Below are 26,552 nucleotides of genomic sequence, written 5' to 3' on the forward strand. Positions count from 1 at the left end.
TACATGAGCCCTACGGCAAGGTATTTCTTGCTGTGTTAAGAATCAGCAAGGAGATCATTGAGTGTAGTGTGCATACAATTTTGTATTTGTTACTCATTACATTTACAAAATACTGATTGATTAGGAACAGAAATTTCATTAGGAACCTCATTTAGGAAAGGGAAGCAAAATGGTAGAGAGGAAAGAGCGTAAGCATGAGACCTAGTTAGTGGTCAAGTGACCTGTGCCACCGAAGAATCAGAATCCTATAATGATTAAAAGTATGAGTGTATTGAGGAGAAGCTCAAAATTCCATTTGCCAAAATAAATTATTTTAAAACATGAAACACTGTTCATCTGATAATTTTTTTCTTGTAACTGAGACTTTGGACCCAGTTCCCTCCATACTAGACAGCTCTAAGAGTCTCTAATAACTTTTGAAAGTTCTTTCTTGCAGCAAATAGACAATGTAAAACAACCTCCACACTTCCCCATCCCCCAGTCCTTCACTAACTTGTTTTAAAGAATTTGAATACAGGTGCTTGCCTTGTGTTGTTTTCTGACCTGTTGGCTCCAAGCATTCTGTCCAAAAACCTGATCATACTTCTGTAAACTGAGCATTGTATCTGAAAAAATAACTAAAACTTATCTATAAAGTATATAGGCTAATAGTCCTACTGACACTGTCTATATATTGCTACCTATTGTGAGGGAGTATATTCTTACCTGCTATGAGGGTGTACAGTTTGAAAGAAAGAAACAAAAAGTCAAAAAGCCCTTAACTGAACTGAGATGGTACCCCAAATTTTGTAATTTCAGAATTAAGGAAAAAGGGTGCTTGCTTTAAGTCTGTTTTAGTTTATTGAATAGCAGGAAAGATATGAAACCAAATATTGCATTTAAAAAAAAAAACACTTCTAAAATTTAGATGTTGTGCCTCTTAAAATGGGCTAAATAAACATTACTTAGATCCCTACGTCTGGGCTTGTCCAAGTATTCTCTGTATTTTAAAAGAGATAAAAAAGAACATGTTTTCTCCATTAGAGATTTTTTAAAAGCCCTGTAAAAGCTAAGGTCTGATTTCTTGATGTTGTTGGTAACAGTCTTCTAGATTAAAATGTTTAAAGGCTTTCCAATTTTTTTATATAAACTGTCCCAACTTTTAATAATATATGTTCTTAAAATCTTTTTTCCTTATTTTTAACTGAGAAAAAAAGCCCCAACTGCTCCCTTTGGACATGGGAAATAATGACTTTTCATAAGAGAACATCCTAGTCTTATGCATATTTATTTTATTCTGGTTGAAAACTTTTCACCCATACCATATTTTCACAACTATAAGCATATGTTTAAAAAAAAAAAAAAATCTAAACTAGGAAATGTAATTAACCAGAAAATCTTCATTCTTAAAGCATGTCAATAACTAAGATAACATAGTTAAAAATCTATTTTATCCAGAAATGGCAAATAGACTTTATGATGTGTTGCTCACTGTAACAGTTACTATTTTCCTGAAGCACTTTGAAAATAATTTTGAAACTTGTGATCAGGCTTAGTATAAAAGAGGTACAGTTGATCAGTGACATATACCAAGATTGGGAGAAAAGGCAAAGTAAAATAAATCATGTGGCACATTCCTGAACTGTACTTACAATTGGTTCCTTTGGAACTGTTTCACCAAAACTATTGAGCATTTATTTTAATAATGCTTTTTAAATGTTTCAAAGATTGTGAATGAAATATTTTAATCTTTCTGAAAATGTATGCCAATAATATATAGCTAGCTCCAATATAGTGACCACCCAGATCTATTATATTTTGCTTCTATTATAGATCTTTATATTTTGCTTTGTTTGACTCAGACTATAGAGATTTGTTTGTTGTTGGTTTTTTGTGTTTTGTTTTATTTGTTTAGAAATAAAGCATTTAAGGTGAAGTTGAAGCCTCTTCTTAATCCTATTTCATTAGAATTTCATATACAGGTTTTTATTATTTCCTTGTGAGCTCCTGATTTTCTTTCTACTATACTGAATTGAGAAAGAGCTAGAAGGGATAAACATTTTGACATCTAGGACAAATCAAAGGGGGTGGGGGTGGGGGGAAGGAGATATATATAATACTTTAAACATTAATGAACTTAAATTTTTTTTTAAAGGTTAAAAAAAAGAATATCATAATAATAGCCTCTTGAAAATCCCAGGGAATCTTTTGTGAGAGGAAACAACTCAAGGACACATCTTTCTGTTTTTTAAACCACCTTTTCAATGGACTTTTTGAAAAATGAGAAACACCATGTGCACAAGCGATGGATTTGTGTATTTATGAGCCGCCGATGCCATTGCCAGGAAGCTCTCAGGGCGTACTCACCACAGCAGTGGTCCAGCAAGCCCTGGTTTTCTGTAACAAGTGCGAAGGTGTGCAGGACGCATAGGGCCGACTGTGCAGAATGCTGAGCTCTTGGTAAACTGAATCCAACCTCAAGGAGGAAAACAGGACCCTTTCCTGTAACAGAAACACCACCATGGTGGAAAGGTTCTCCCTGTCATGTCCGTGTAACTTGTTATTATGAGACAAAGAGAATGTTAATAAGACTGAACAATAGTTTTTAGATGCCATGTTTTGGCATCTAAAGTTTATTTTTTTTAAATTTCTTTTTAAAAACTTAATACAACTTGCTATATGCAGATGTAATGAGCATTTTTTCCCTTTAGTGCTTAAAATAACTTTCTTTGAGCATTTAAGTGAGTGATCTGAGAGAATTTTTAAAATACAACATATTTTGCCTAGTTTAGAGAAGTTTTCAGCCACTGTTTAGAAGTTTTTATGTGTTTATATTGTTGGAATGGACTTCTTTTCTATCTTTTCCCAAAGAAAGACTTTTCCAGGCAGTAAAGATAATCTAAAATGCTTAAGCAAGCTTCCATATCTGGTATTTTCAAGTAATTTTTGTGATAATCACAGTTGTAAACAAAACACCAAAGAGAAATCTGATTAAAGGAGGTTTAGATTTAAGAAAGTTGTTAACTGCAAGTTGACTTATTACAGTAATTAGTATGAGAGTTGATTAGATGTTTAAGACTTGTTTATGCCTGTGTTGTCAGCTCCTAAGGGGCTGGGTTCACATCTTTTATATCTTCATTATGCACACTCATCACCACCTCTCTCCCCGTAATTAAGAATTCAGTAAAACTTACCAGCCAGTAGAACTCTGCCTATAGAACAAAGAAAATTAAGGTAGTATTTTAGTACTTGGTCAAAAATAACTATATAACATTTGGCAATCACCACAAATAGGAATTTTTGAAATCTTTAAAAAGGATTAATAAGATTTGGTTATATTCCTCTTAGTTCACCTATCCCTTTTAAAATTTGTTTATTTTGTGACCAACTTTTACAGTTAAACCTTGGAAAGAGCTGAAATTTAGACTTTATGATAGGACAAATCAGATTCTTAGAGTCCAAATATACTTACAGATTACATTGTTTCATTGGAATTTTAAAATGTTAAATCATTACTACAATATAGCTGGGTCGTTAATGGATTTGAAATTTTATGCTTGAAAAATATATTCTTTTTAAGGAAGTATTTAGCCTGCCTAAAATGTTCTTTGTCACAGCTACTGTGAAATTGTAATCAATATTTCTAACATCCTACCTAATAAAAGAGTAATATGGAAAATAACCATCACTTCACTCCACAAGCCCACCAGCCAATCAGAGTGAGTATGCAAATAAACCCCAACCAAGATGGCTATAGCCACAGAGAGCAGTTGAGAGGCTTGGGTTTCCCCAGCGATAGAGGAAGCTAAGCTTTCCACACGCCCTGGCCAGCCCAGGCCTCCACTCAAAGATACAAAGTTTCAATTCTATAAGATACATAAGTCCCAAACAGAAATGGCGGCAGCCATGGAGTGAGCAGGGGGCTTGGCTTCACTCCAGGCTACAAAGTTTCAATTGTAGAAGGTAAATAAATTCCAGATACCAAGGCCTCCCCTTGGGTTGCCAGGGGCGTGGCTGGCCTGCAAATCACCACAGACCCCTCATCCAGGCTGCCCCATGCCACAAGGGAACCCCCACCCTGATCCTGGACACCCTTCAGGGCAAACCAGCCGTCCCCCGCCCATGCACCAGGCCTCTATCCTATCTAATAAAAGAGTAATATGCAGATTGACCATCACTCCAACACACAAGTTGGCTGCCCCCATGTGGTTAAAGATCCTGCCCCCATGTGGACACAAGATAGCCAGCAGAGAAGGGCAGTTGGGAGGGATCAGGCCTGCAAGGGAGGGCAGTTGGAGGTGATCAACCCTGCAGGGGAGGGAAGTTAGGGGTGACCACGCTGGCAGAGGAGTGAAGTTGGGGGCAAACAGACTGGCAGGGGAGCAGTTAGACATCAATCAGGCTGGCATGGGAGTGGTTAGGGGGTGATCAGGCTGGCAGGGAGAAGCGTTTAGGGGCAATCAGGAAGGCAGGCAGGTGAGCAGTTAGGAGCCAGCAGTCCTGGATTGTGAGAGGGATATCCGACTGCCTGTTTAGACCCGATACCACTGGGCAGTTGTTCAACGGGCAGTTGAACATCCCTCGAGGGGTCCCAGATTGGAAAGGTGCAGGCTAGACAGGGACACCCCCCCATCCCGTGTACGAATTTCATGCCCCGGGCCTCTAGTCCTATATAATAAAAGCCTAATATGCAAATTGTCTCCAAAACTGGGAGTTTGACCAGCGGGCAGGGTCAGCTCGCCAACTGCCCGCAGCTCCTCCCCTGCCCAGCCCAGCCCTGGCCAGTGGGGGTGGCAGTCAGGGAGAGGTAGGGGGGACAAGGAGGCCCTGGCCTGCAGCAGCGGCCACTAGGGAGCCTACCCATGTACGAATTTTGTGCATTGGGCCTCTAGTCTTATTTATAACTCTGCTGTTTAGCTCTCTGATTTTGGGAGCTATAACTGTTAATATCAGAGACAAAGCTCAAACTAAAGAATCTTTAATTTTCTGTTTATTGATTATAGATAGCGTCATTTCTACAACTATATTTTAGTTCAAGATAAAATGCAAATTCTAGTTTTGATGGACTCTTTAGTTCTTAAGATTGTTTAAAAAACATTTTAATGGATTCTGAAAGTGAAAATTTGGGAGAGAATGATGCTTTAAATTGTAAGCATCCCAAAGTTCAGAAGGCTGGCTGTTTGTTAAATTTGTAAGTCCAGAAATAGGGCAAGATCTGAAAAAATAACTGGAGGAACTGATTATGGAGCAGAGTTATCCAGTAATAACTTCCTTTTCCACTCTGCCTGAAGTTTTCCTTTCATCTTTTTTACAATCTGTGAAAGATTTTGATTAAAGTCTTTTAAATGTGTAAACAACTTTAATAATCAGTATGTACATCATTAGGAATCATTTTAGCAAAACTTCTTTTCTCAGAACAACCGAGGTAACTATCCCATAGGATTTAGATTAGGGAATTTGGAGCACTTTGAGAAACAGGACAGCCTAGGGGAAATGCTAAGGTAGAAGGTTAACAAAACCTGAGGAGGCTGAAGAGAAAGTGCTGGGGGGAAGGGGGAGAAGAAAAGGTGTGTGAGAAGAACATAGAAAGTAAGTGTAGCATCAAGCATTTCAAAATTTTAACTAACATTCATTCTTCTCTTCTCAGTCTGATAATAAAACAGACACATCACCTTCCTCTTCCATTTCCTACTGTTGGGATTCAGAGCTCAAGCTAATATTATTTGAAATATAAGTAAGCTGTATTGTCAGGTAATTGGACTTCTTTGAACTAGTCCGAGGACCTTTGGAGTGCACTGACATCATACACTTATGACATGAGGCCATAATATATCAAAAGAGATTTTATGCCAGGTACCTCGGTGTAGGTGGGCTGAGACCAAGAAAGGCATCAGACAAGAGAGCAGGGAGAGGGGTGTTTATTAACTTTTGCTGGCTGTAAGCTGCTCTGCTGACATAAGAGTCCGGTCCGTCCTTGGTTCCTTCCAGCGTCAGGTGGCTAGTGGTTATCTGGGCTAGGAGGTGCTCAAGGTTGCAAGCTTTCTGCCAGATATCTGCTAAGCACAGTAAGTTTTCTCTGCCCCATTTCATTCTCTTTAGCCCTTTCACTTAACATTTGTGTGAACAATACTGTTCAATAGAAACATACGGTATATATAAGAAATAAAAGTAAAAAAATAAAATGTTCTAGTAGCCTCATTTTAAAAAGTAAAAGGAACACGGGTAAGATAAAGTCTAGTTTATTTAACCCAGTTCATCATTCATTCAGTATGTTTCCCGAGTTCTACATAATACACAAAATTTTGGAATACAGTCTAAAAACTCATTTGAGCTCTCTGAGCCTTAGTTAAAGTGGGACTGGAACTAGGTGAGCTCTAAGATTTCTTTAGTCCCAACATTATATGTGTCTAGAGAAATGAACTAATGGTGTTTATGGTATTTTATTAACGCTATTCCACAGAATTTCTAGATAGGTAGTTCTTTTACTTAGTTGCTAGTGCTGCTTGAAAGTTGGTAAAGAAATCAGTATGGTATTCTGTTAGCAAAGGTGAGCATTTTTGTTTTGATTCGTTTTGTTTTTTTTCTTTTATACTGTCCTAAACCTATTCCCTTTGCTGGACATACAATTTAAGAGGTGATAGAAGCATCTATTGAATGCTTTGTTTTTTATTCAGAAAGCATTTATGATATACACATGTGATCAAAGATTCTGAGAGAAATTCCAAAGGACAGGATATCTGCCTTTAAGAATTTAAGAACATACCATAACTAGTTTGGCTCAGTGGATAGAGCATCGGCCTGCGGACTGGAGGATCTCAGGGTCCCAGGTTCGATTTCGATCAAAGGCATGTACCTTGGTTGCAGGCACATCCTCAGTGGGAGGTGTGCAGGAGGCAGGTGATAGATGTTTCTCTCTCATCGATGTTTCTAACTCTATCCCTCTCCCTTCCTCTCTAAAAAATCAATAAAATATATATTTTTTTAAAAAAAAATTTAAGAACAATTGAAAATTATATAATAAATTCACATTGATAAGAAAGCAAACTTGGGTGGGGGGGACGTGGAAGGACAAGGAAATAGAGATAAGGATGGTTGCAGAAGAGAAATAGTTGCAGCTGGTAATCATTTAGTTATCAAAGTTCAGCCCTGCTAAAAATCACCAGGAAGCAGAGCCCACTCTCAGATTCAGAAGTAACAAAGACATACATCATGTGGTGTTAAAACTGTGGCGTGGGAGGTGTTAGCCTGTTCTTAGATCTGAGAGGCTGAGCACACTGTGAGTAATAATAATAAAAATAACTTGAACTTCTCACCCATAACAAGCATAATTTTTAAATCTGACTCTGAATACTTGTAGACTTACAGCAAAGTAATGTATCTTTCCTTCTTCAGTTTGCATTATATAAAGTATTGAAGTATTATGTACTCCTTAGCAGTGTAGGTTATTATTAGAGGTCCTAAGGTTGTGTCAGCCTCTGGTTGATGACCACATTTTCAGTCTGTGTCCACGGAAGTTGGCAAGTGATAGACACTTCCTCTGCTTTGTGCTCAGTCCCTTATTTTGTCCTCCTCTTTAGTCTTTTGTAACAATTTTGCACCCACTATCAACATGTATTAAACCTCTCTGAATGTAGGTGGGAATACTGGGGCTTTTGGGTGTCTTTTTTTTTTTTTTTTTAGACATAAGTAATAATTTCATCCGTTTAGTTAAGTGAAATATTGTTCCACTTGTAAAAGGTGTATAATAAAGATTGGTTTGATTCTGGAGTTGTCTTTTTGATATTTTTAGTTGTAGACAATTGTAGATCTTATAAACAGCCATTGGTTTATGAAATAAAAGATATTTTAGAACCTAGGCTGTTAATTAGAAACTGTTTTCTGGCATTGTCTTTAAAATGTTACCTGTAATAATAACAGCATAATATGCTAATGAGACTGGACATCCTTCCGGATGACCTCCGGACGCAGCCAGGGCTGTGAAGGCTGCAGCTGTGAGGGCAAGCCCCTTGCAGGAATTTTATGCATCGGGTCTCTAGTTGTATTATACTAATAGAATTTAATTGCTTAGACCCAGGGCTGCTTGTAGGCCCAGTTGTGAAGTGAGGGACATTGGTCATCTCTTCCTTTCCAGCTCTTCTCACAGTCTCGTATAGCAGAGCTCTGAGTCTCTCTCCCCATCCTGACTTAGAGGGTATTTGACGCCTCTCCTTTTGAAATGTTCTGAGACTGTATATTTTGTAAGTCATTAAACCATCAGCAGGTTGATCAAATGGTGTGGTAGACATGGTCGTTGTCTACCCTTGATAGTCTTTTTCTTCTTTTCAACTGTTTAATAAACTTCCATGGCAAAATTATTTTCTTTTGCATTTTTCTACCTCAACCTTCCTGGCCTTATTGAAATGTGTCAACTTATACACATAAATATTTTAATTATGAAAATGGTACTCATTTAAGGAAAAAAATTTTTTTTTCTTACAGTGTTTTGGTCTAGATTTTTATACACAAAAACTGATGTATAAGAAGACTAGAACTCTAACGTAGCTATTTTTATCGTATTATGTTAATAATCCACTTTTCTGTGGTCATTCAGAAAATCTCTGATTTAATTTTTGTCTTGTGTTTCAACAGAAGGAGACTATATTAAAATGTTTATGCGAGGTCGGCCAATTACAATGTTTATTCCTTCTGATGTTGACAACTATGATGACATCAGAACAGAACTGCCTCCTGAGAAGCTCAAACTGGAGTGGGTGTATCCTTTTTTACCGTGACAGCAAATTCTCTGGCTTCATTTAAGAAAATTGGTTTACCTAATCTCTAGCAAAATGATTTTGTATCAGTAAGTAAATGTAATAAGCGTACCAACCTCTGATCCTTTTACATGTTTTATATATTTTGCTATTAGCAGTTTAAAATTCACCAAAATTAATGTATTTGAATAGGGAAAGCAATATTTTAGATCATTATGGTAGGTATTTGTGATATGATAGCAAAGGCATTAGACTGAATTTGGAAGACCAGTGTTTGAGTCATGTAACCCCCAGTAAAACTTAAGTTTCTTCACTTGAAAAAGAGGTTAATAACCCCTACCTCACAGGCCTGTTGTGAGAATTAAATAAGAAAACACCAGTTAAGTATTTTGTAACCTAGGAAATATGAATTAAGAGCTCAAATTAACAAGGTTGCTTTTAATTCCAGAATTAACTTCTGTTCTTAGCCATACTTTTTTTTAAAAAAATGACTATGAAACAGAGCTCTCCTAATTTCACTTAGAAATTCTCTCTTCTCTCAAATCATCTAAGAAACTCACAGTGAAGCAGGAGGGAGCTAATAGTTTGAACTCTGCTTTCTGTCTGTTCTCCTACATCATCTTTCCCCACCTCTTGAATTATTCCCTCCTTTTGGCAGAAATTAGCTTGGGAAATTTCTCCAATCCTATAATTCTGTACAACTGTTTAACATTCACTCTGCCTACCAAACTGTGCCTGACAATCTCTGCTTTATCGTTTAGGTCAAGCATGAATCTCACTTTCTCAGATAGCCCTTCTTTTGGTCCCTCTTTTTTCTCTCCATTTAAATTAGGTCCTTTTATTCTTCCACCATGCTGTTATTTCCTCCCTCCCCCCCCCCCCCCACAATTTCTAACGATGTAATTGGCATTTGTTTTTGTCATTTTTGCCAGAGCCTAAGCTCCAGGGACATAGGCCTCACATTGGTTTGTATATTTAGCTCTGTGCCTGACACATCAGGAACTCAATCTATATTTATTTGTCTGTTAGATGGGGGAAATTAAGATTCAAGTACACTGGCAAACATGAGTTTTCAAATTCCAATCCAGTCCTCTTTACATTACACCTTTCTGATACCTTTATGTATCCTTGAAAAAATGGTTAATTTAACACCTTGAATACTATGCTTGTTTAAAACCTTGACTCTTTCTTTTAAGATATGGTTATCGAGGAAAGGACTGTCGAGCTAATGTTTACCTTCTTCCTACCGGGGAAATAGTTTATTTCATAGCATCAGTAGTAGTACTATTTAATTATGAGGAGAGAACTCAACGGCACTACCTGGGTCATACAGACTGTGTGAAATGGTTGGTATCATTTAACATTGTTCGTTTTTTAATTTCATGCTCTCGTTTTTTGTTTTTTTGGGTTTTAAAAATCTTGGTTTTATTGGAAATGATTTCTTGTGAACACCTCAGAATTTAAGGATATTATGAGCATTGCCTTTTAGAAAGAGTGGAAGGAAGGGAGAGAGGGGGCAAGAGAGAGAAACATCAATGTGTGAGAGAAATATCAATTGGTAGCCTCCTCAACGAGCCCTGTCTGGGCCAGGGATCAAACCTGCAACCCAGATTCATGCCCTTCCTCTCTAACAATCAATAAAAATATATATTTTTAAAAAGCAGATCCATTGTTAGTTTTTTTTAGGAAACTCCATACTGTTTTCCACTGTGGCTGCACCAGTCTGCATTCCCACTAGGGTTCCCTTTTTTCCACATCCCTTCCAGCTCCTGTCCTTTGCTGATTTATTGATAAGTAGCCATTCTGACATGTGTTAGGTGATACTTCATTGTAGTTTTAATTTGCATTTCTCTAATGATTAGTGACCTTGAGCATTTTTTCATATGTCTATTGGCCATGTATATGTACTCTGCAGAGAAGTGTCTATTCAGGTCCTTTGCCCATTTTAAATTGTATTGTTTGTCTTCCTGGTGTTGATCTGTATTGGTTCTTTTATATATATATTGAAATTAACCCCTTATGAGATGAATCATTGGTGAATATCTTCTCCCATATCGTGGGTTCCCTTTTCAATTTGTTGAGGGTTTATTTTCCTGTACAGAAGCTTCTTAGTTTGATGTAGTCCCATTTATTTTTTCCCCCCTATATTTCTTTCAGAAGCATATCGGCAAAAATAATGCTCTGAGAGATGTCTGAAATTTTATTGCCTGTGTTTTCTTCAGGAATTTTATGGTTTCTCAACTTATGTCTTTTATCCATTTTTTCTTTTTTCTTGTGTATGGTGTAAGTTGATGGTCTAGTTGCACTTTTTTTCATGTAACTGTCCAATTTTCTCAAATTCATTTATTGAAGAGACTGTTTGTACTCCACTGCATGCTCTTGCCTCCTTTGTCAAATATTAATTAACCATAAAAGCATGGGTTGATTTGTGGGTTCTCTGTTCAGTTTAGTTTATCTGTATGCCTGCTCTTGCTCCAGTACGGGGCAGTTTAGATTACAGTGGCTTTGTAGTGTAGTTTGATATCTGGTATTGTGACCCTCCAACTTTGTTCTTGCTACTCAAGACTGCTGAGGCTAATTGGGGCTTTTATGGTTCCAAATAAATGTTTGGAATATTTGTTCTAGATCTGTGAAATACAATTAATATACATTGGTATATTAATAATAATTATGTTCAATCTATATAGATTGCTTTGAGTAATATGAACATTTTAATGATGTTAATTCTTCCGATCCATGAATATGGTATATGCTTCTACTTGTTGCGTTTTCCTCTGTTTCTTTCTTTAGTGTCCTTTAGTTTTCCGAGTACTGACAGGTCTTTTACCTCATTAGGAAAGTTTATTCCTAGGTACCTTCTTTTTTGTTGTTGCATTTGTAAATAGGATTGTTTTTTAGTTTCTGAGAGTTTTTTATTGGTGTATAAAAAAAAAATGCCACTGATTTCTGAATATTAATTTTGTATCCTGCTACTTTGCCAACTTCACTTATTAGATGTAGTTTTTTGGTGGATTATTTAGGGTTTTCTTTGTATAATATGTCACCTGTAAATAATGACAAATTTAGTACCTCTTTTCTAATTTGGATGCCTTTTATTACTTCTTCTTATCTGATTGCTGTGGCTAGGCCTTGCAGCACTACGTTGTATAAGAGAAGTGAAAGTGGGCATCCTGTCTTGTTTCTGATCTTGAGAGAAATGCTTTTAGTTTTTGCCCATTGAGCATTATATTGGCTCTAGAGTTTTATAGATAGCTTTTATTATATTGAGGTGGGGTCCTAGATTTTATCAAATGCTTTTTTTTTTTATATAAGTTGATATGATCAATGATTCTTATCTTTCATTTTATGTATATGATGGATCACATGTATTGATTTGTGTGGGTTATTTTGGCTCTCCTTTTGTAATTGGATCTTGATTGTTATTGTCCCATTTGTGGGTGGGATCTCCCCTCAGGCTGGCTGACTATGAGGCTAACTCCCATCCATATCATGCTAGCTATTGAACAAGTACTAAGTTGCGGGTTTGCTCTCTAGTCAGGGTGTGTACAGAAGGCAACCAATTGATGTTTCTCACATCAATGTTTCTCTTTCTCTCTCCCTTCCTCCCTCTCAAGGTGATTTCTGCTTTTCCTTGTTTAAAAGCCTCCTCTCAACTGGTCTTAAGTTGGTAATTCAGGGTGAATTTTCCCAGTTTAGCTTTATTTCCAGTTTGGTGCAAGAAAGATCCACCTACTTAGCCACCATTTTGAAACACTTAATGCTCATGTTTTAATAGATTAAAATTACAATGCATTATGCATCTTCACTGTAATGAAACCATGTGAAATATGTATATGTATATAGGTGCAGAACTAGAAAGGAACTTGGACATATGAAAACAATTTAGGTGAAAAAATTAAGCAAAAAAACAAAACAAAACTCATAGTCACAGAAACTTAACAGCATGGTGATTAGTAGAGGGGAAAGAAGGGTGGGTAAGTGGAAGAGAAAAAGAAAAGAAAAGTATAATTTATTAAGCCATTAATAAATTTAATGGTTAAGTGAATAAATATTTTCTTCAGAATTAATGTGTTTTGTTAATTTGTCAAGTTTAATATAGAAGTATAGCTAAAAACTTAGAAACGAAATCGTTTTATACTTGATGTTTATTTGATTTGTTAAAGAAAAAGAAATAGGTCATTGGGAGATTTTTTTAATGATTAAAAAACTGTTTGAAAAATGTTGATACTAAGGCATATTTCTGCTGTTTTGTATGATTCCTGTTTTTAAAATTGTTGTTAATACTGCTTTTCAGCCTTGCTATACATCCTGACAAAATTAGGATTGCAACTGGACAGATAGCTGGAGTGGATAAAGATGGAAGGGTGAGTATCTCATTTTATGCCTTCTGTGCCTAGTGACATTACTATTAGAATGGGATTGATGACAACTTTTATATCTCAATTTACTCTTCTAAAACTTAACTATGATTTCTAGTATAAGCAAGGAAAAAAATATTAGAATGTAAAAACGTTCTAAAAACCAAGAGACAATTATACTACTTAAATAGTTTTTTCTAAAAACCAAGTCTTCTCACCCAACCAGCGTGGCTCAGTGGTTGAGCATCGACCTATGAACCAGGAGGTAATGGTTTGATTCCTGGTCAGAGCATATGCCCAGGTTACAGGCTTGATCCCCAGTGTGGGGTGTTCAGTTGGCAGCCAATCATTGATTCATTTTCTCTCTCTCTCCCCCCCCCCCTCCTAAATCAATAAAAACATATTTAAAAAAAATAAATAAACACAAAGAAACAAGTGTGCTCCTTAAAGAAACTACTTACTTTTAAAAATGGGAATACTGATAAGATTATTAACTTATATATATTTCTTAATATTTTTTTATTGACTTCAGAGAGGAAGGGAGAGGAAGAGAGAGAGAGAAAAACATAAATGATGACCAAGAATCATTAATTGGCTGCCTCCTGCACACCCCCCAACAGGTACCAAATCCACATTCTAGGCATGTGGCTAACCAGGAATCAAACCGTGACCTCCTGTTGTTCATAGGTTAAGGCTCAACAACTGAGCCATGGCAACTGGACTCTATATATATATATATAAAATAGAATAAGTTATCAGTGTTTGCTATAGGTATTGTAATTTCCTTAAATTGATTTTGTATATGAGTAGCACTGATAATACTTGAAAAATTGTAGTTGCTATTCAATTTTACTAAATAGGCTTAAATAACAAATCCCTTATTTGTAAGTATCAACAGTGAATATTAATAATGACTGATTAGAAGTATATGACTATACTCATGGCATTTTCTGGCTTGTTTCTTTCATGAAAAGGATCCGGAGGGATTATATTTGAAGACTTATAAGACCCCTTCTAGTTCCAGATTCTGTTTTAAGAACTGTTAGCTTAGCAGTTTATTGAGCACTGATTTTAAAAAGTATTCTTTTCCTAAGAATAAAGGTAATGCTAAAATCAGGGTATCCAGAACAAATTTTTCTGGGTTCAAATCCTAACTCCACCTTTTAATAGCTGTATAATTTTGGACAAGTTATTTAAATCTCTATCTCAGTTTCCTCATTTGTGAAATTGTGATTGTAATAATAAATAGGTCATAGAATTATGAAGATTAAACTATTTAATATATGTGATGTAGTTAGAATAGTATGTGGCACTTGAGAAATGTTCAGATCATCTGCTGCTACAACTATTATCACTGTTATGTCCTTATTTTCATGGTATGAGAAGAAAATACCTGCTCAAGATTCTCTGAGGGCATGTCTAAATGTAGCTATTTTTTATTAGATATTTATCCATCTCTATTATTTTTTTAAAACAGTAACAGTTCTGTGTTGTAGTGGTATTCATTGGCATTCAGCTATATACCAGTTGGTCCTAGCTTGTGTTTTTCCCCTTTTTTTTGCAGCCTCTGCAACCCCATGTCCGAGTGTGGGATTCAGTTAGTCTCTCCACACTGCAGATTATTGGACTTGGAACTTTTGAGCGTGGAGTAGGATGCCTGGATTTTTCAAAAGCTGTAAGTAATAATTTTTAAAGGAGTAAGCAAGAGGTACAAAGAAGCAAAAGAAGTTAAGCTCATTTTTGTGTCTGTGCATTCATAGAAAGTGATAACTCTGAATTAAAATATGTGATATTAGCTATAGCCAGCATTTTAACCTAAATCTAAAATACTTTGGTTTAGCTAGGATCCAGAATATTACACTTAATTATACTTAATTTTTTTTTTTCTGCCATGAAATAAAATTCCCATGTAGTATCGGGAATTGTTAAAGGAATACATGGTTGGCATAGTAAAAATAAAACAAGCAGTAAGTTGTAAGTTGTACTTTTGATTAGTTTGGATAACGGAGCTCTATTTTATTTAGAAAATTCACAGACCTGAAACTTGGTCAATTATGCACAAATACTGTCTTTTCTTAATGTCATGTTGGAGCAAAAGACAGAACTCTTTATATTCACTAAAATCATGAATTATCCTGGCTCTGAATTAATGACTACATGAGTTTAAAATTTAGTGTATAACAATCTTACCTAAGCCTTGAAGGTTTATTCTGAGGGGAACTAAAACAGGATGTTACTAATTTAAACAGTCTCTTCACTCTTAAATTATATGTATTATTCATATTAATTTAAATGTAGGAGAGCTACATTTTAGACTCCATAATTTTTGTTTTGTTTTACAGAGAGAGAGAAACATCAATGGGTTGCCTCTCATACTCTATTCAGCTGGGGATCAAACCCACAATCTAGATATGTGCCCTGACTAGGAATTGAACCTGCAACCTTTCCGTGTACGGGATGACGCTCCAACCAGCTGAGCCACACTGACAAGGGCAGGATCCATAATTTTTAGTTTTAAATATAAATATCTCTCAGATGTTATTGGGTCTCACTCATACTTTAGAATATATTAATATATTCATATAATCTCTTCAGTTCCTGGGTATTAGCAACTATATTCTGGATTTTGGGAGTTTTGTGCGACATCAGCAGGAAGGGACATTTTTTTTTTTTTAATATATTTTATTGATTTCTTACAGAGAGGAAGGGAGAGAGAGAGAGAGCTAGAAACGTCGATGAGAGAGAAACATCGACCAGCTGCCTCCTGCACACCCCCTACCTGAGATGTGCCCACAACCAACGTACATGCCCCTGACCGGAATCGAACCCGGGACCTTTCAGTCCGCAGACCAACGCTCTACCACTGAGCCAAACCGGTTTTGGCGGAAGGGACATTTTTAGAACAGGAAGATAAATTTGGGTGGATATGGGAATTTTGCTAGCTTGAAAGCACTGAGTGTCAAGGTTCAAATGAGTCAGGAATTGGAAGAAAGGCATTTAGAAAAGGAAATAAAAGTACAGGACAGAAAGGAAATACTTTTGCTACCTTTCCCCAAAAAAATTTCTGTAGCAGAAACTTTTGTCATCTTGTTGATATTGTTAAAATATTAAGACTATCTTGGATTGCCTTCTACTCTAACTTCCTGGTTTAGATGATCATTCTGGTACAGGTTAAAAGAAAGATAAAGAAAAGAGAGTAATCTCTGACCTTTCTCAGTACCTCTCCTCTTTTTCACATATTTCTTTGTTCCATAGACATTTAAAGTATATGCTGCAAATGCTAGTAGGGGCAAAAAAATTTTTTTTAACTTATTTTTATTGTCTACAGAGAGGCAGGAAGAGGGAGAGAGAAAAACATCAATGATGAGAGGGAATCACTAATTGGCTGCTTCCTGCACACCCCCTAGTGGGGTCCGAGCTGAAAACCTGGAAGTGAACCCTAACTGGGAATTGAACTGTGACCTTCTGGTTCATAAGTCAACTCTCAATCCCTGAGCCACACCAGCTGGGCAAAAAAATAATTGTTTTAATGTCCACAGTTCTTTTTTCTTAAACTGGGAGACTTAAATCATGTGAATGAAAATCACATTGGAAACATAAATATAAAGGAATTTAGTTATGCTTTTATTTATTTTGTTTGTTGCCGAAACCGGTTTGGCTCAGTGGATAGAGCGTTGGTCTGTGGACTGAAAGGTTCCAGGTTCGATTCTGGTCAAGGGTTTGTACATCGGTTGCAGGCACATCCCCAGTAGGGGGTGTGCAGGAGGCAGCTGGTCGATGTTTCTCTCTCATCGACGTTCCTAGCTCTCTGTCCCTCTCCTCTCCCTTCCTCTCTGTGGAAAATCAATAAAAATTTATAATAGTATTTATTTTGTTTGTTCATATTAATGTATATCATGGAAAGTTGAAATTGGCAAACTTTAAAACAAGCCATTAATTTTAGCTTGTTTCATCGACTACAAAAACTTAGGAGGAACAAAGTTATAAAATTATATACATTTTATGCCTACCTCGAGGGACTATAATTTATTTTTTTAACATGTTTTTATTGATTTCAGAGAGGAAGGGACAGGGAGAAAAAGAAACATCAATGATGGGAAAGAATCATAGATCTTGATAGGCTGCCTCTTGCACGCCCCCTACTGGGGATCGAGCCTGCAACTCGGGCATGTACCCTTGACCAGAATTGAACCTGGGACCCTTCAGTTCGCAATACGACGTTTTATCCATTGAGCCAAACTGGCTAAGGACTGTACTTTAAATATAAGAAGGCAAGGGGGACTAAGGGACAATCCTCAAAATGAATTATTCGCTATCTCTGAATAAAAGTGGCTAGGTGGCAAGAAGAAATCAACTTAGGGAAAAAATTAAAACTGGAAAATATTTTCTAAAAGAATATTATATTGCCGAAACCGGTTTGGCTCAGTGGATAGAGAATCGGCCTGCAGACTGAAAGGTCCAGGTTCGATTCCGGTCAAGGGCATGTACCATGGTTGCGGGCACATCCCCAGTAGGGGATGTGCAAGAGGCAGCTGATAGATGATTCTCTCTCATCGATGTTTCTAGCTCTCTATCCCTCTCTTTTCCTCTCTGTAAAAAATCAATAAAATATATATTTTTTAAATATTATATTTCTGAAGAAAATCAGTTTTAGTGGTGTATATTCATTATATTTCAAGGAATCATATATTTAAAGGATTTTGGATTATCTTAATGTTGACTGTTTTAATAATATGGTACTTGTTCCTAGAAAGTCAGCCTTATCTGAAAAAATTTAAATGCCTATAATTGACTTTTCTTTAGGATTCTGGTGTTCACTTATGTGTTATTGATGATTCCAATGAGCATATGCTTACTGTGTGGGATTGGCAGAAAAAGTCAAAAGGTGCAGAAATAAAGGTAAGTCCAAAAAAGTTTCACTTGTCTTTAGAATACATTATTTGTTTTGCAGATCCTTCAAAGTATACTGCTTATCCTTAATGTGCAGTAGCACACTAACTGTCCCAAATTATCAGCTTTATTGATTTGTCATTATTTTATGCTATTAAGAATACCACTCTTATGGTATAAAATATTTAAGCAACTTCAACCAACGTTAGTGATATTTCAAACACATTGACAAAGCAGATGGATGTCTAATCTCTGGCTACTGCTGCCTTTTTTTTTTTTAGATTTTTTAATTGGTATTTTGAGAGCAAGTCAGAGAGAGAAGGAAACATTGATGTGAGAGCAAAACATGGATGGCTGCCTCCTCTATGCCCCTTCCTAGGGATTAAACCTGAAACCTGTACATGTGCTCTGACCAGGAATTGAACTGGCAACCTTTCAGTGCATGGGACAACACCCAACCAACTGAGCCACACTGTCCAGGGCGACTACTGTTGCTTTTTAAACAAAATCTATTATTTCATTTAAGCTTTAAAACATTTAAAGGAAAAATTCAATCATAGGAGTATGGATGACATAACTGAAAAGCATATCTAATGATATGCATTGTTGTAATCTTCTGTATATGTAAAAAGCTAAGTGACCAACAATATGTCTGTCCAACTAGCCAGTACATATGATGCACAGTGGCGCTATCTATCTATCTATCTATCTATCTATCTATCTATCTATCTAGCCAAGTGTCCTGAGTGACCGGTTGCCATGATGCACACTGCAGCCAGCCAACCTCCCATGTCTCCCCCATCCCGCCCCCCCCCTCGGCCTCTCGTTTAAAAATGACTCATGCATGCACAATACATATAAAGCTCTGAAGTATTAACAGGATTTACGGAAGGAGAGGTTGTTCTGATTCCAAGAGTTGATTTGTCCCCATCTGACACCGGCCTGCCATTTAAATTAATTCGAAGACAGTTTCCCGTGATGCCCACATTTGCGATGACTGTTGATAAATCACAAGGACAAACTCTAGATGGAGTAGGAATATTCCTACTCTGCTTTTGGACGTGGTCAGTTATATATTGTTTTTTCTGAAGTTTGAAGAATGTGTGATGTTAAAGTTGTAAATACTTTATCACAATGGAAATTAGTCAAGCACTCAAAATGTTTTTACTCCTAATGTGGTGTACAGGGAGATTAAGTTTAATCAATTTATCAGTCATTGTTTTTATGTCATGTTTTTGTTTTATATAATGTTTTTCTATCATGTTTTAGTAGTTTTTATATCATGTTTTTGTTATATCATGTTATTGTTTATTACTCTAAATGTTATTTTCATATATATTTTATTTTTTTTCATTTCTGACACTTCTATAATAAAGGGAGAATAGTGATATTAAAATATTTCTTCTAATTAATTTCCTTTCAATGTGCATGAATCCGTGCACTGGGCCACTCGTGTTGTATAAAATGCAGAATATTTTATAATTGGTATAAAATAGTGTTGGTCCTTTGTGTGGATCAGGCTGTAACTTGTAAAAGAGGAATGTAAGGTTAACATTACAATAGCATTCACATGGGTCAGAAATGGCTGCCTCCTGACAGGCTTTCAGAGGGATTCAAAGTGACAGGATGACTAAAAAAAGGCTATGACATATTTGCTGTACTCTTAAATAACACCACATTCCTCTTCAATTGCACATCCGCTCTCTGTCTCAGCAGTTTTGTTCTGTGTCTTTCAGTTTGTTGGTCAAAAAGAGGTTCTGTTTTCAAATAGCATAAGTTAATCTTTTGAAAGAAATAAGAATAATTTTGATTGTATTTGGAAAGAGTATAAGAAACCTCAAGCTTTAAAAAATATAAATGAAGATACAGATAGTCTTTCAGCCATCATTCAGGGTAATTTAACATTGAAACATAGGGAACTTATACCAAAGTGTAATATGTGAATTTTGATATTTGGTAGTAAAAGTTAGCAGATCTCCTTTCCAGGACTTTAAATGTTGTTGTTATTTAGAATTATATCTTATGTCCTCCATTGACAGCATCCAGCTGCCATAGCCTTAGTTACTATCTATTCTGTCTTCCATCATTTACCTGTAGCCCAGATCTCTCACAGATTTAAACCTACATTTCTTGTTGCCTGCCAGGCATCTTTAATTGAATGTTCTAACCCACAAGTCATAACCAACATAACTGTCTCCGGTTTTTGTTGTTGTTGTTGTTTAATCTATTTTTATAGATTTCAGAGAGAGGAAGAGAGAGGGAGAGAGAGATAGAAACATCAATGATGAGAGAGAGAGAATCCATTGATTGGTTGCCTTCTGCACGGCCCCTACTGGGGATCGAGCCCACAACCTGGGCATATGCCCTTGACTGGAATTGAACCTGGGACCCCTCAGTCCATAGGCCAATGCTCTATCCATTGAGCCAAACCAGCTAGGGCGAGTCTCGGGTTTGATTTCAGTTAAGGGCACTTGGTTGAAGGCTGGAAACCCAACCCTGGTTGGGGTGTGTGCGGGAGACAACCAATTGATGTGTCTCTCTCACATTGATGTTTCTCACTCTATCTCTTCCCCTTCCTTCCACTCTCTAAAAATTAATGGAAAAATATCCTCATGTGAGGATTAACAACAACAAAAAGAAAAAAAGTTGGGAAGGCAGGCAGAGATCTTGGTCAGAATAAGGATTTAAAAATTAATTGATTAAAATAAAAGAAAAGGCAACATCATCCTGGAAGAAAGATGATGAATTTTTTCATTGTTAATTAACACATTATCTTTAAAATTTACTTTGACTTGCTACTTCAACCAAACATTGTGGAATCTGTATAATAAGAAAGGGTACTATCCTTTTCCCTCATGAGGGGAGAAAGCATTCAGATTGGATTGTTTGAGTTTTATTTATGTGCCTATACAAGGCTGTAGAGTCCAGTTGTTGGTGGTAGAAATAAAAAGTTGGTGGAAATATTGAAGCCATGGGGAAAATGTTTTTTTAATTAGCTCAGTTCCTTCAAGTGTCATTTTATTAGTATAAGAATGTAAAAGGTATTTTATTTAACTCACTTTGTTTACAAGATTACCATGTTTATTACCATGTTGGTTTGCAATGAAGAAACGCTTCCGTACACATGAAGTTCTTTGCTAAGTTAAAAAAAAAACAAACAAAAAAAAAACACCTTAGTGATCACCCTGTCGGTGAGCACCAGCACCAACAAGCAGCTTCACAAGCATATAGATTTCACCTCACCATTTAGCTGGAGTAGCTGCTTTTACCATAAACATCAATTTAGTAAGAATTCAATTATGACTTACTGAACATATTTAAATGTAGTGTTTTTAAGACATCCTCAGTTCAGTAGTTTCGGTGAAAAAACTACTTGTAATTCCTTTGGATGCTTATGCCTCTTTTCTTCCTTTTTTATTCTACTTGTTTTAAACTTCTGTCTTTTCTAATTTTTCTTTTTTGGGAAATGGCATAAAAGCTCTTCGGGTTTTTTTTGTTTTTCATTTCTGAATGACTCAGTAGTGACCGTTTTATATATATGCTTTTTAAGCTTTTAGCCTAAGGTTGAATCTCTAAATCAGTAATAAATTTTCTTAAATGAATGAGCGGTCAGTAATAATAGTACAGAGAAAGATAAGACTTTTAAAAAATCAAAGTACCTAAAAGGCAGTACCTTTAAGACAAATGTATATAGTTTTTATATTTGATAGTTTTAGTGTACTTTTCCCCTAAATGTGCAAGAAACTAAAATAATCTAAAACTAATTCATTTAAATGTCTTCTAATGAAGTTATTATATATGAATAATATAAAAGATGATATAATAATATGAAAACATCAGATTAAAATCATTATTATAAAAATTTATTGTTACAAATGTTCAGGAAAATAAACCTTGGAAGAAAAGGCATTTCCTAAAATTTTTTCCTGTCTTTATCAGTAGCTGTAATTGGTACTTGATGGAGATAAAAGTATACATTAATCTAAAGCTTTATTTCTCTTTCCACAGACAACAAATGAAGTTGTTTTGGCTGTAGAGTTCCATCCAACAGATGCAAATACCATAATAACATGTGGTAAATCTCATATTTTTTTCTGGACCTGGAGTGGCAATTCACTAACAAGAAAACAAGGAATTTTTGGGGTAAAGATCAGAATATTATAAATTTCATTATAAAACTTTAATATTTTAATTGTTGAGTGAGCATGGAGTCATCATGCCAAAGGGAAAACTGAAAATTCTCTCTCTCTCTCTCTCTCTCTCTCTTTTATTTTTTTGTAGAAATATGAAAAACCAAAATTTGTACAGTGTTTAGCATTTTTGGGGAATGGAGATGTTCTTACTGGAGACTCGGGTGGAATTATACTTATATGGAGCAAAACTACTGTAGAACCCACACCTGGGAAAGGACCGAAAGGTACAGTATTCTCATATTGTCATTCCTTTTTAATTTGCACTTTCTGCTATTGCACTTCCATCTTGTACCCAGACCAGGAGAGGCTGCAGTGAAACAATAGGAGAACAACTACCATGCCTTATGTTTCTAAGGTTCTTCATGATCTTTTTAAAATTAAAATATTTACTAATTACTAAGCATAGGTAACCTACATTTGATCCTGCTGAACATTTCCTTCTAGGAGGTTAATTGAGAAATAATTAGAGAGGTGATATATATATATATGTTAATTTAAACAGTATAAAATTGAGAGAGAGAGAATCTGATCTTCTGAGTTTTGTGAAGACTTCACAGAAGAAGTAGTATTTAAGGTTAAGCCATAAGGAGTGCACGAGACTACAAAAGGTATGGAATTTTGGTCTCAATTTAGGGGAAAGTGCAAGCAGAAATAGAAAGATGGATATGAATGTAAGGCAGTGAGGGTAGTGTGAATAAATCTGTTTATAAAAGTGATAGCAGAACTAAGAGATAGCCAATTTGAATGAAATACAATTTGTAAAATAGTAATAGAAAAAGTTTTATAATTCCTCTTGACAGTTTAAGAGGAATTATAAAATTCAGTTAGGGATTAAAGATACAGATTTTCGGAGCTATCCACAAGAACCCATAAGGCTAGTTGAGCTCACCATTGAAGAGAGAAGAGCTGTCAGGCCAGAGATCCTTTCTCCCACAGTAAGATGGCCAGAAAAGAGCCTGCAAGGATTACAGAAGTGAGATATTTAAGGAAGAAAGAAAAGTTAACAAGAGAGAGAGCAGGAAGGAAAGGAAAAGGTTTGACTCCTGAAATCTTATCCTCACCCTTAAGAAAGAAGTGTGTGTATGTGTGTTTTGAAAGAAAGTTCTACCTTTTTCTCTCTTTCCTTTTCCTGAGCACATATGAAATGCCCAGAGAGCATTGTATATCAAAACTGACTTATTGACAGGTTTTCCTCTGTCAATGAACAGAGTTTGGGTGTAAATGTATCTACTCTTCATTAGTTTAATGTGTGTAGAGGTGGGAGAATCAGGGAAAGGTTCAGAGATTGTTTTATTTTGGTTTTTGTCTGAAAAACTTGTGCAAAGAAAATCTGCACATGCAAACACAGGAAATGGGAAGTGTGACCTTGTAAGTGGCTGGCACATGAAATGGCCTGTGTTATGCTCTGCTAGGTGACCGTTACAGGCAAACTTGCTGAGAATTTTGTTTCTTCCTTTATATTTGGGATTACAATTCTGTAGGATGTGGCTGGGAAGGATTTGGTGTATGGAGTGAAATAAATGTGTGAACGCAGATCATAACAGAGTTCAAAGTTTCCATTTTTAAAATCTTGGCCAAAAAATTTCAGTAGGTGGATCCAGTTTTTATATTCCCTAATGTGACATTTCTGCACCCGTTGCAGTCTTGTCAACTAAAATTGTGTATATTGTGATATCATATCTGATAAGGAACATTTTTTTTCAGATGTCATGATTTCATAGCTAATTCTTTTACTCTAGTAAATAGGAGACAAGCCAGATCTGTATTTTGTGCCTCATAAGCTCTCCTGTATGTTTTCTTTTTGCTTCTAGACCTTAAATATGTATTAACAAGAATCTTCAAAGTAATTAGTATATTCTATTACTTTCTTCCCAGTTTTATTGGCCTATAATTGACATATAACATTGTATATTTATGGTATGCAACATAATGATTTCCTATACATTGCAAAATGATTTACATAAGTTAACAATCCATCACCTCACACAGAGTATTTTTGTGTGTGATGAAAACTTTTAAGATCTCTCTTAGCAACTTTCAAATATACACTACAGTATTGTTAACTATAGTCACCATGCTGTTCTTTACATACCAAAACGTATTCATTTTATAACTAGAAGTTTGTACCTTTTGACCATCTTCTCCTCTTTCCTCAACCTGGCCTCTGGCAATGACCAGTCGGTTTGTTCATGTTTTTACATTCCACTTGTGAGGTCACATGTACTATTTGTATTTCTCTGTCCTATTTCATTTCTCTGTCCTTTTTCAGATGACATGATTTCATAGCTAATTCTTTTACTCTAGTAAATAGGAGACAAGCCAGATCTGTATTTTGTGCCTCATAAGCTCTCCTGTATGTTTTCTTTTTGCTTCTAGACCTTAAATATGTATTAACAAGAATCTTCAAAGTAATTAGTAATCATGTTCTCAAAGTAATCATGTTCTCAAGGACTATTTATATTGTTACAAATAATAGAATTTCCTTTTTTTTAATTTCATTGTGTGTGTGTGTGTGTGTGTGTGTGTGTGTGTGTATTTATGTGTGTAATATTTGTGTTTGTATACACTACATTTTTTTTTATTCATTTCTCTGTCACTGGACACTTAGATTGTTTCAGTATTTTTATTTTTATTTTTTATGGTGTATGAAATAGTTCCATTTTTCTTATGTGAAATAATTCATAATTTGTAAGTGGGGGAGGGAAAGTCGATTGTATCCGCACCACCATTCCATGTTCATAGTTCTTAAATCTTAAGTTCCTTTTAGGAACTAAGTAACAAACCATTTTTGGTTTGTTTGTTAATCAATCCCCTTCCTTTCCTCCTTCCTTCCCTCCTTCCCTCATTTCCCCTACTGAACAATTTTTAAACTAGTAACTTTTTTTTTACTTTTCTAAAGGATCTAAGGTCTATTTATTAACTTAATTTTGGCCAAATTTAAACAAGGCCCATATCTCAGCAAATAAAGGGGATAGTCCTTGGCAGAGCTGGTAGGTCAACAGTGGTTGCTAAATGTTAAATATTATGACTATTAGTTCAGCAGGAAATTAAAGCTTTTTTTGCAAACTTAAGGGTACATTGAGTAAAGAGCCTTGCGCCCTATTCACAGCTTTGTCACTAGCTAACTATGTGGTATTGGTTAAGCCATTTCTATACCTTTGTGTCCTCAACTCTAGATCAGAAAAGTGATACTATGCTAACTACCATAATAAGATGATTATAAGAGATTGTGAAGTTCTGAGTTTCCCCTGTTGTCTATAGAATTGTCACTGCTCTAGTTTATCCTTTTGTAAGAACATGTTTTGGAATATTTTCAGAGTAACAATATTGACATAAATACAAAAGGTGGTATTAAGCTGCACTATCAGCCTTGTATAACTTGCTGAAAATCGGTTTTTGATTGTTGAGTTGATGGCATTTTTGAGTAATCACTCTATACAAATGGTCCCCAACTTACTATGGTTTGACTTACAGTTTTTCAACATTACAGGGGTGCAAAAGTGATATGCACTTTGATAGAACCAGCTAGGATAAGTTGTAATGTTTTGTGGGTTAGGTATGTTAAATGCATTTTCATCATACTATGGGTTTATCAGAATATAATCCTATCTTAAGTCATAAAGCATCTATTCCAGAAAGCCACTAAAGTTTGAGGGGAAAAGTTATCACTAGTGTTTTTATTTTTTCCTAATCATATTAGGTGTTTATCAGATCAGCAAACAAATCAAAGCTCATGATGGCAGTGTATTCACACTTTGTCAGATGAGAAATGGGATGTTATTAACCGGAGGAGGAAAAGACAGAAAAATAATTCTGTGGGACCATGATTTGAATCCCGAAAGAGAAATTGAGGTAAGGATGGGAACATAAAATTATAATGTTAAATCCACTAACCTAATATCTTCTGTCCTACATTAAGAGAACTTACACTTTCTGGGGAGGTTGGTACATATCCTTCTCATTTCATTTCCTCAGAATGAAAAGGAAAAAAGAAACCAATCATTAAAATAATTTGAAAGAATTTTTTTTTAAAAAAAGATTGGGCAGAATAATTAATGTACTTGTTTATTTCTGAGACTTTTTTTCTTAATGATCCAAAATATAACCAGGGTATGCAAAATGACCAATTCAATTTTAATACTGAAAATTATCATTTCAACAGTGAGCTTAATGATAGTAGGTAATTATCTATGCTTGTTTCTTCTTCATGATGTGGACCCAGGTGTATCTATAAAACCTGACAGGTACTATGTTTATAAGGTATTAAATGCTAATTAAATTGAGGTCTTAGATTGTAGAACAGTTAAGAATTGTATTTTAGATCAATAATTCTCAAAGCAAGGGCAAATCTCTTGTTTTGATACTGCCTTTTTTGGGGAGTG

General features: G+C 35.6%; 1 protein-coding gene across 1 annotated transcript in view; it reads left to right on the forward strand.

The window, feature by feature from the left end:
- Positions 1–26,552, forward strand: part of EML4 (EMAP like 4) — a 117,667-nt gene that overhangs the window by 67,168 nt on the left and 23,947 nt on the right. The window contains exons 7-14 of the mRNA XM_084901486.1: positions 8,608–8,731; positions 9,926–10,075; positions 13,024–13,093; positions 14,652–14,762; positions 17,891–17,986; positions 21,986–22,120; positions 22,259–22,394; positions 25,871–26,022. Of these exons, the coding sequence (XP_084757612.1) occupies positions 8,608–8,731; positions 9,926–10,075; positions 13,024–13,093; positions 14,652–14,762; positions 17,891–17,986; positions 21,986–22,120; positions 22,259–22,394; positions 25,871–26,022 (974 nt within the window). The remainder of the gene's footprint in view (positions 1–8,607; positions 8,732–9,925; positions 10,076–13,023; positions 13,094–14,651; positions 14,763–17,890; positions 17,987–21,985; positions 22,121–22,258; positions 22,395–25,870; positions 26,023–26,552) is intronic.

The sequence above is a fragment of the Pipistrellus hanaki genome (genome assembly GCF_964339955.1).
Source record: "Pipistrellus hanaki genome assembly, chromosome: 12".
Taxonomy (NCBI): domain Eukaryota; kingdom Metazoa; phylum Chordata; class Mammalia; order Chiroptera; family Vespertilionidae; genus Pipistrellus; species Pipistrellus hanaki.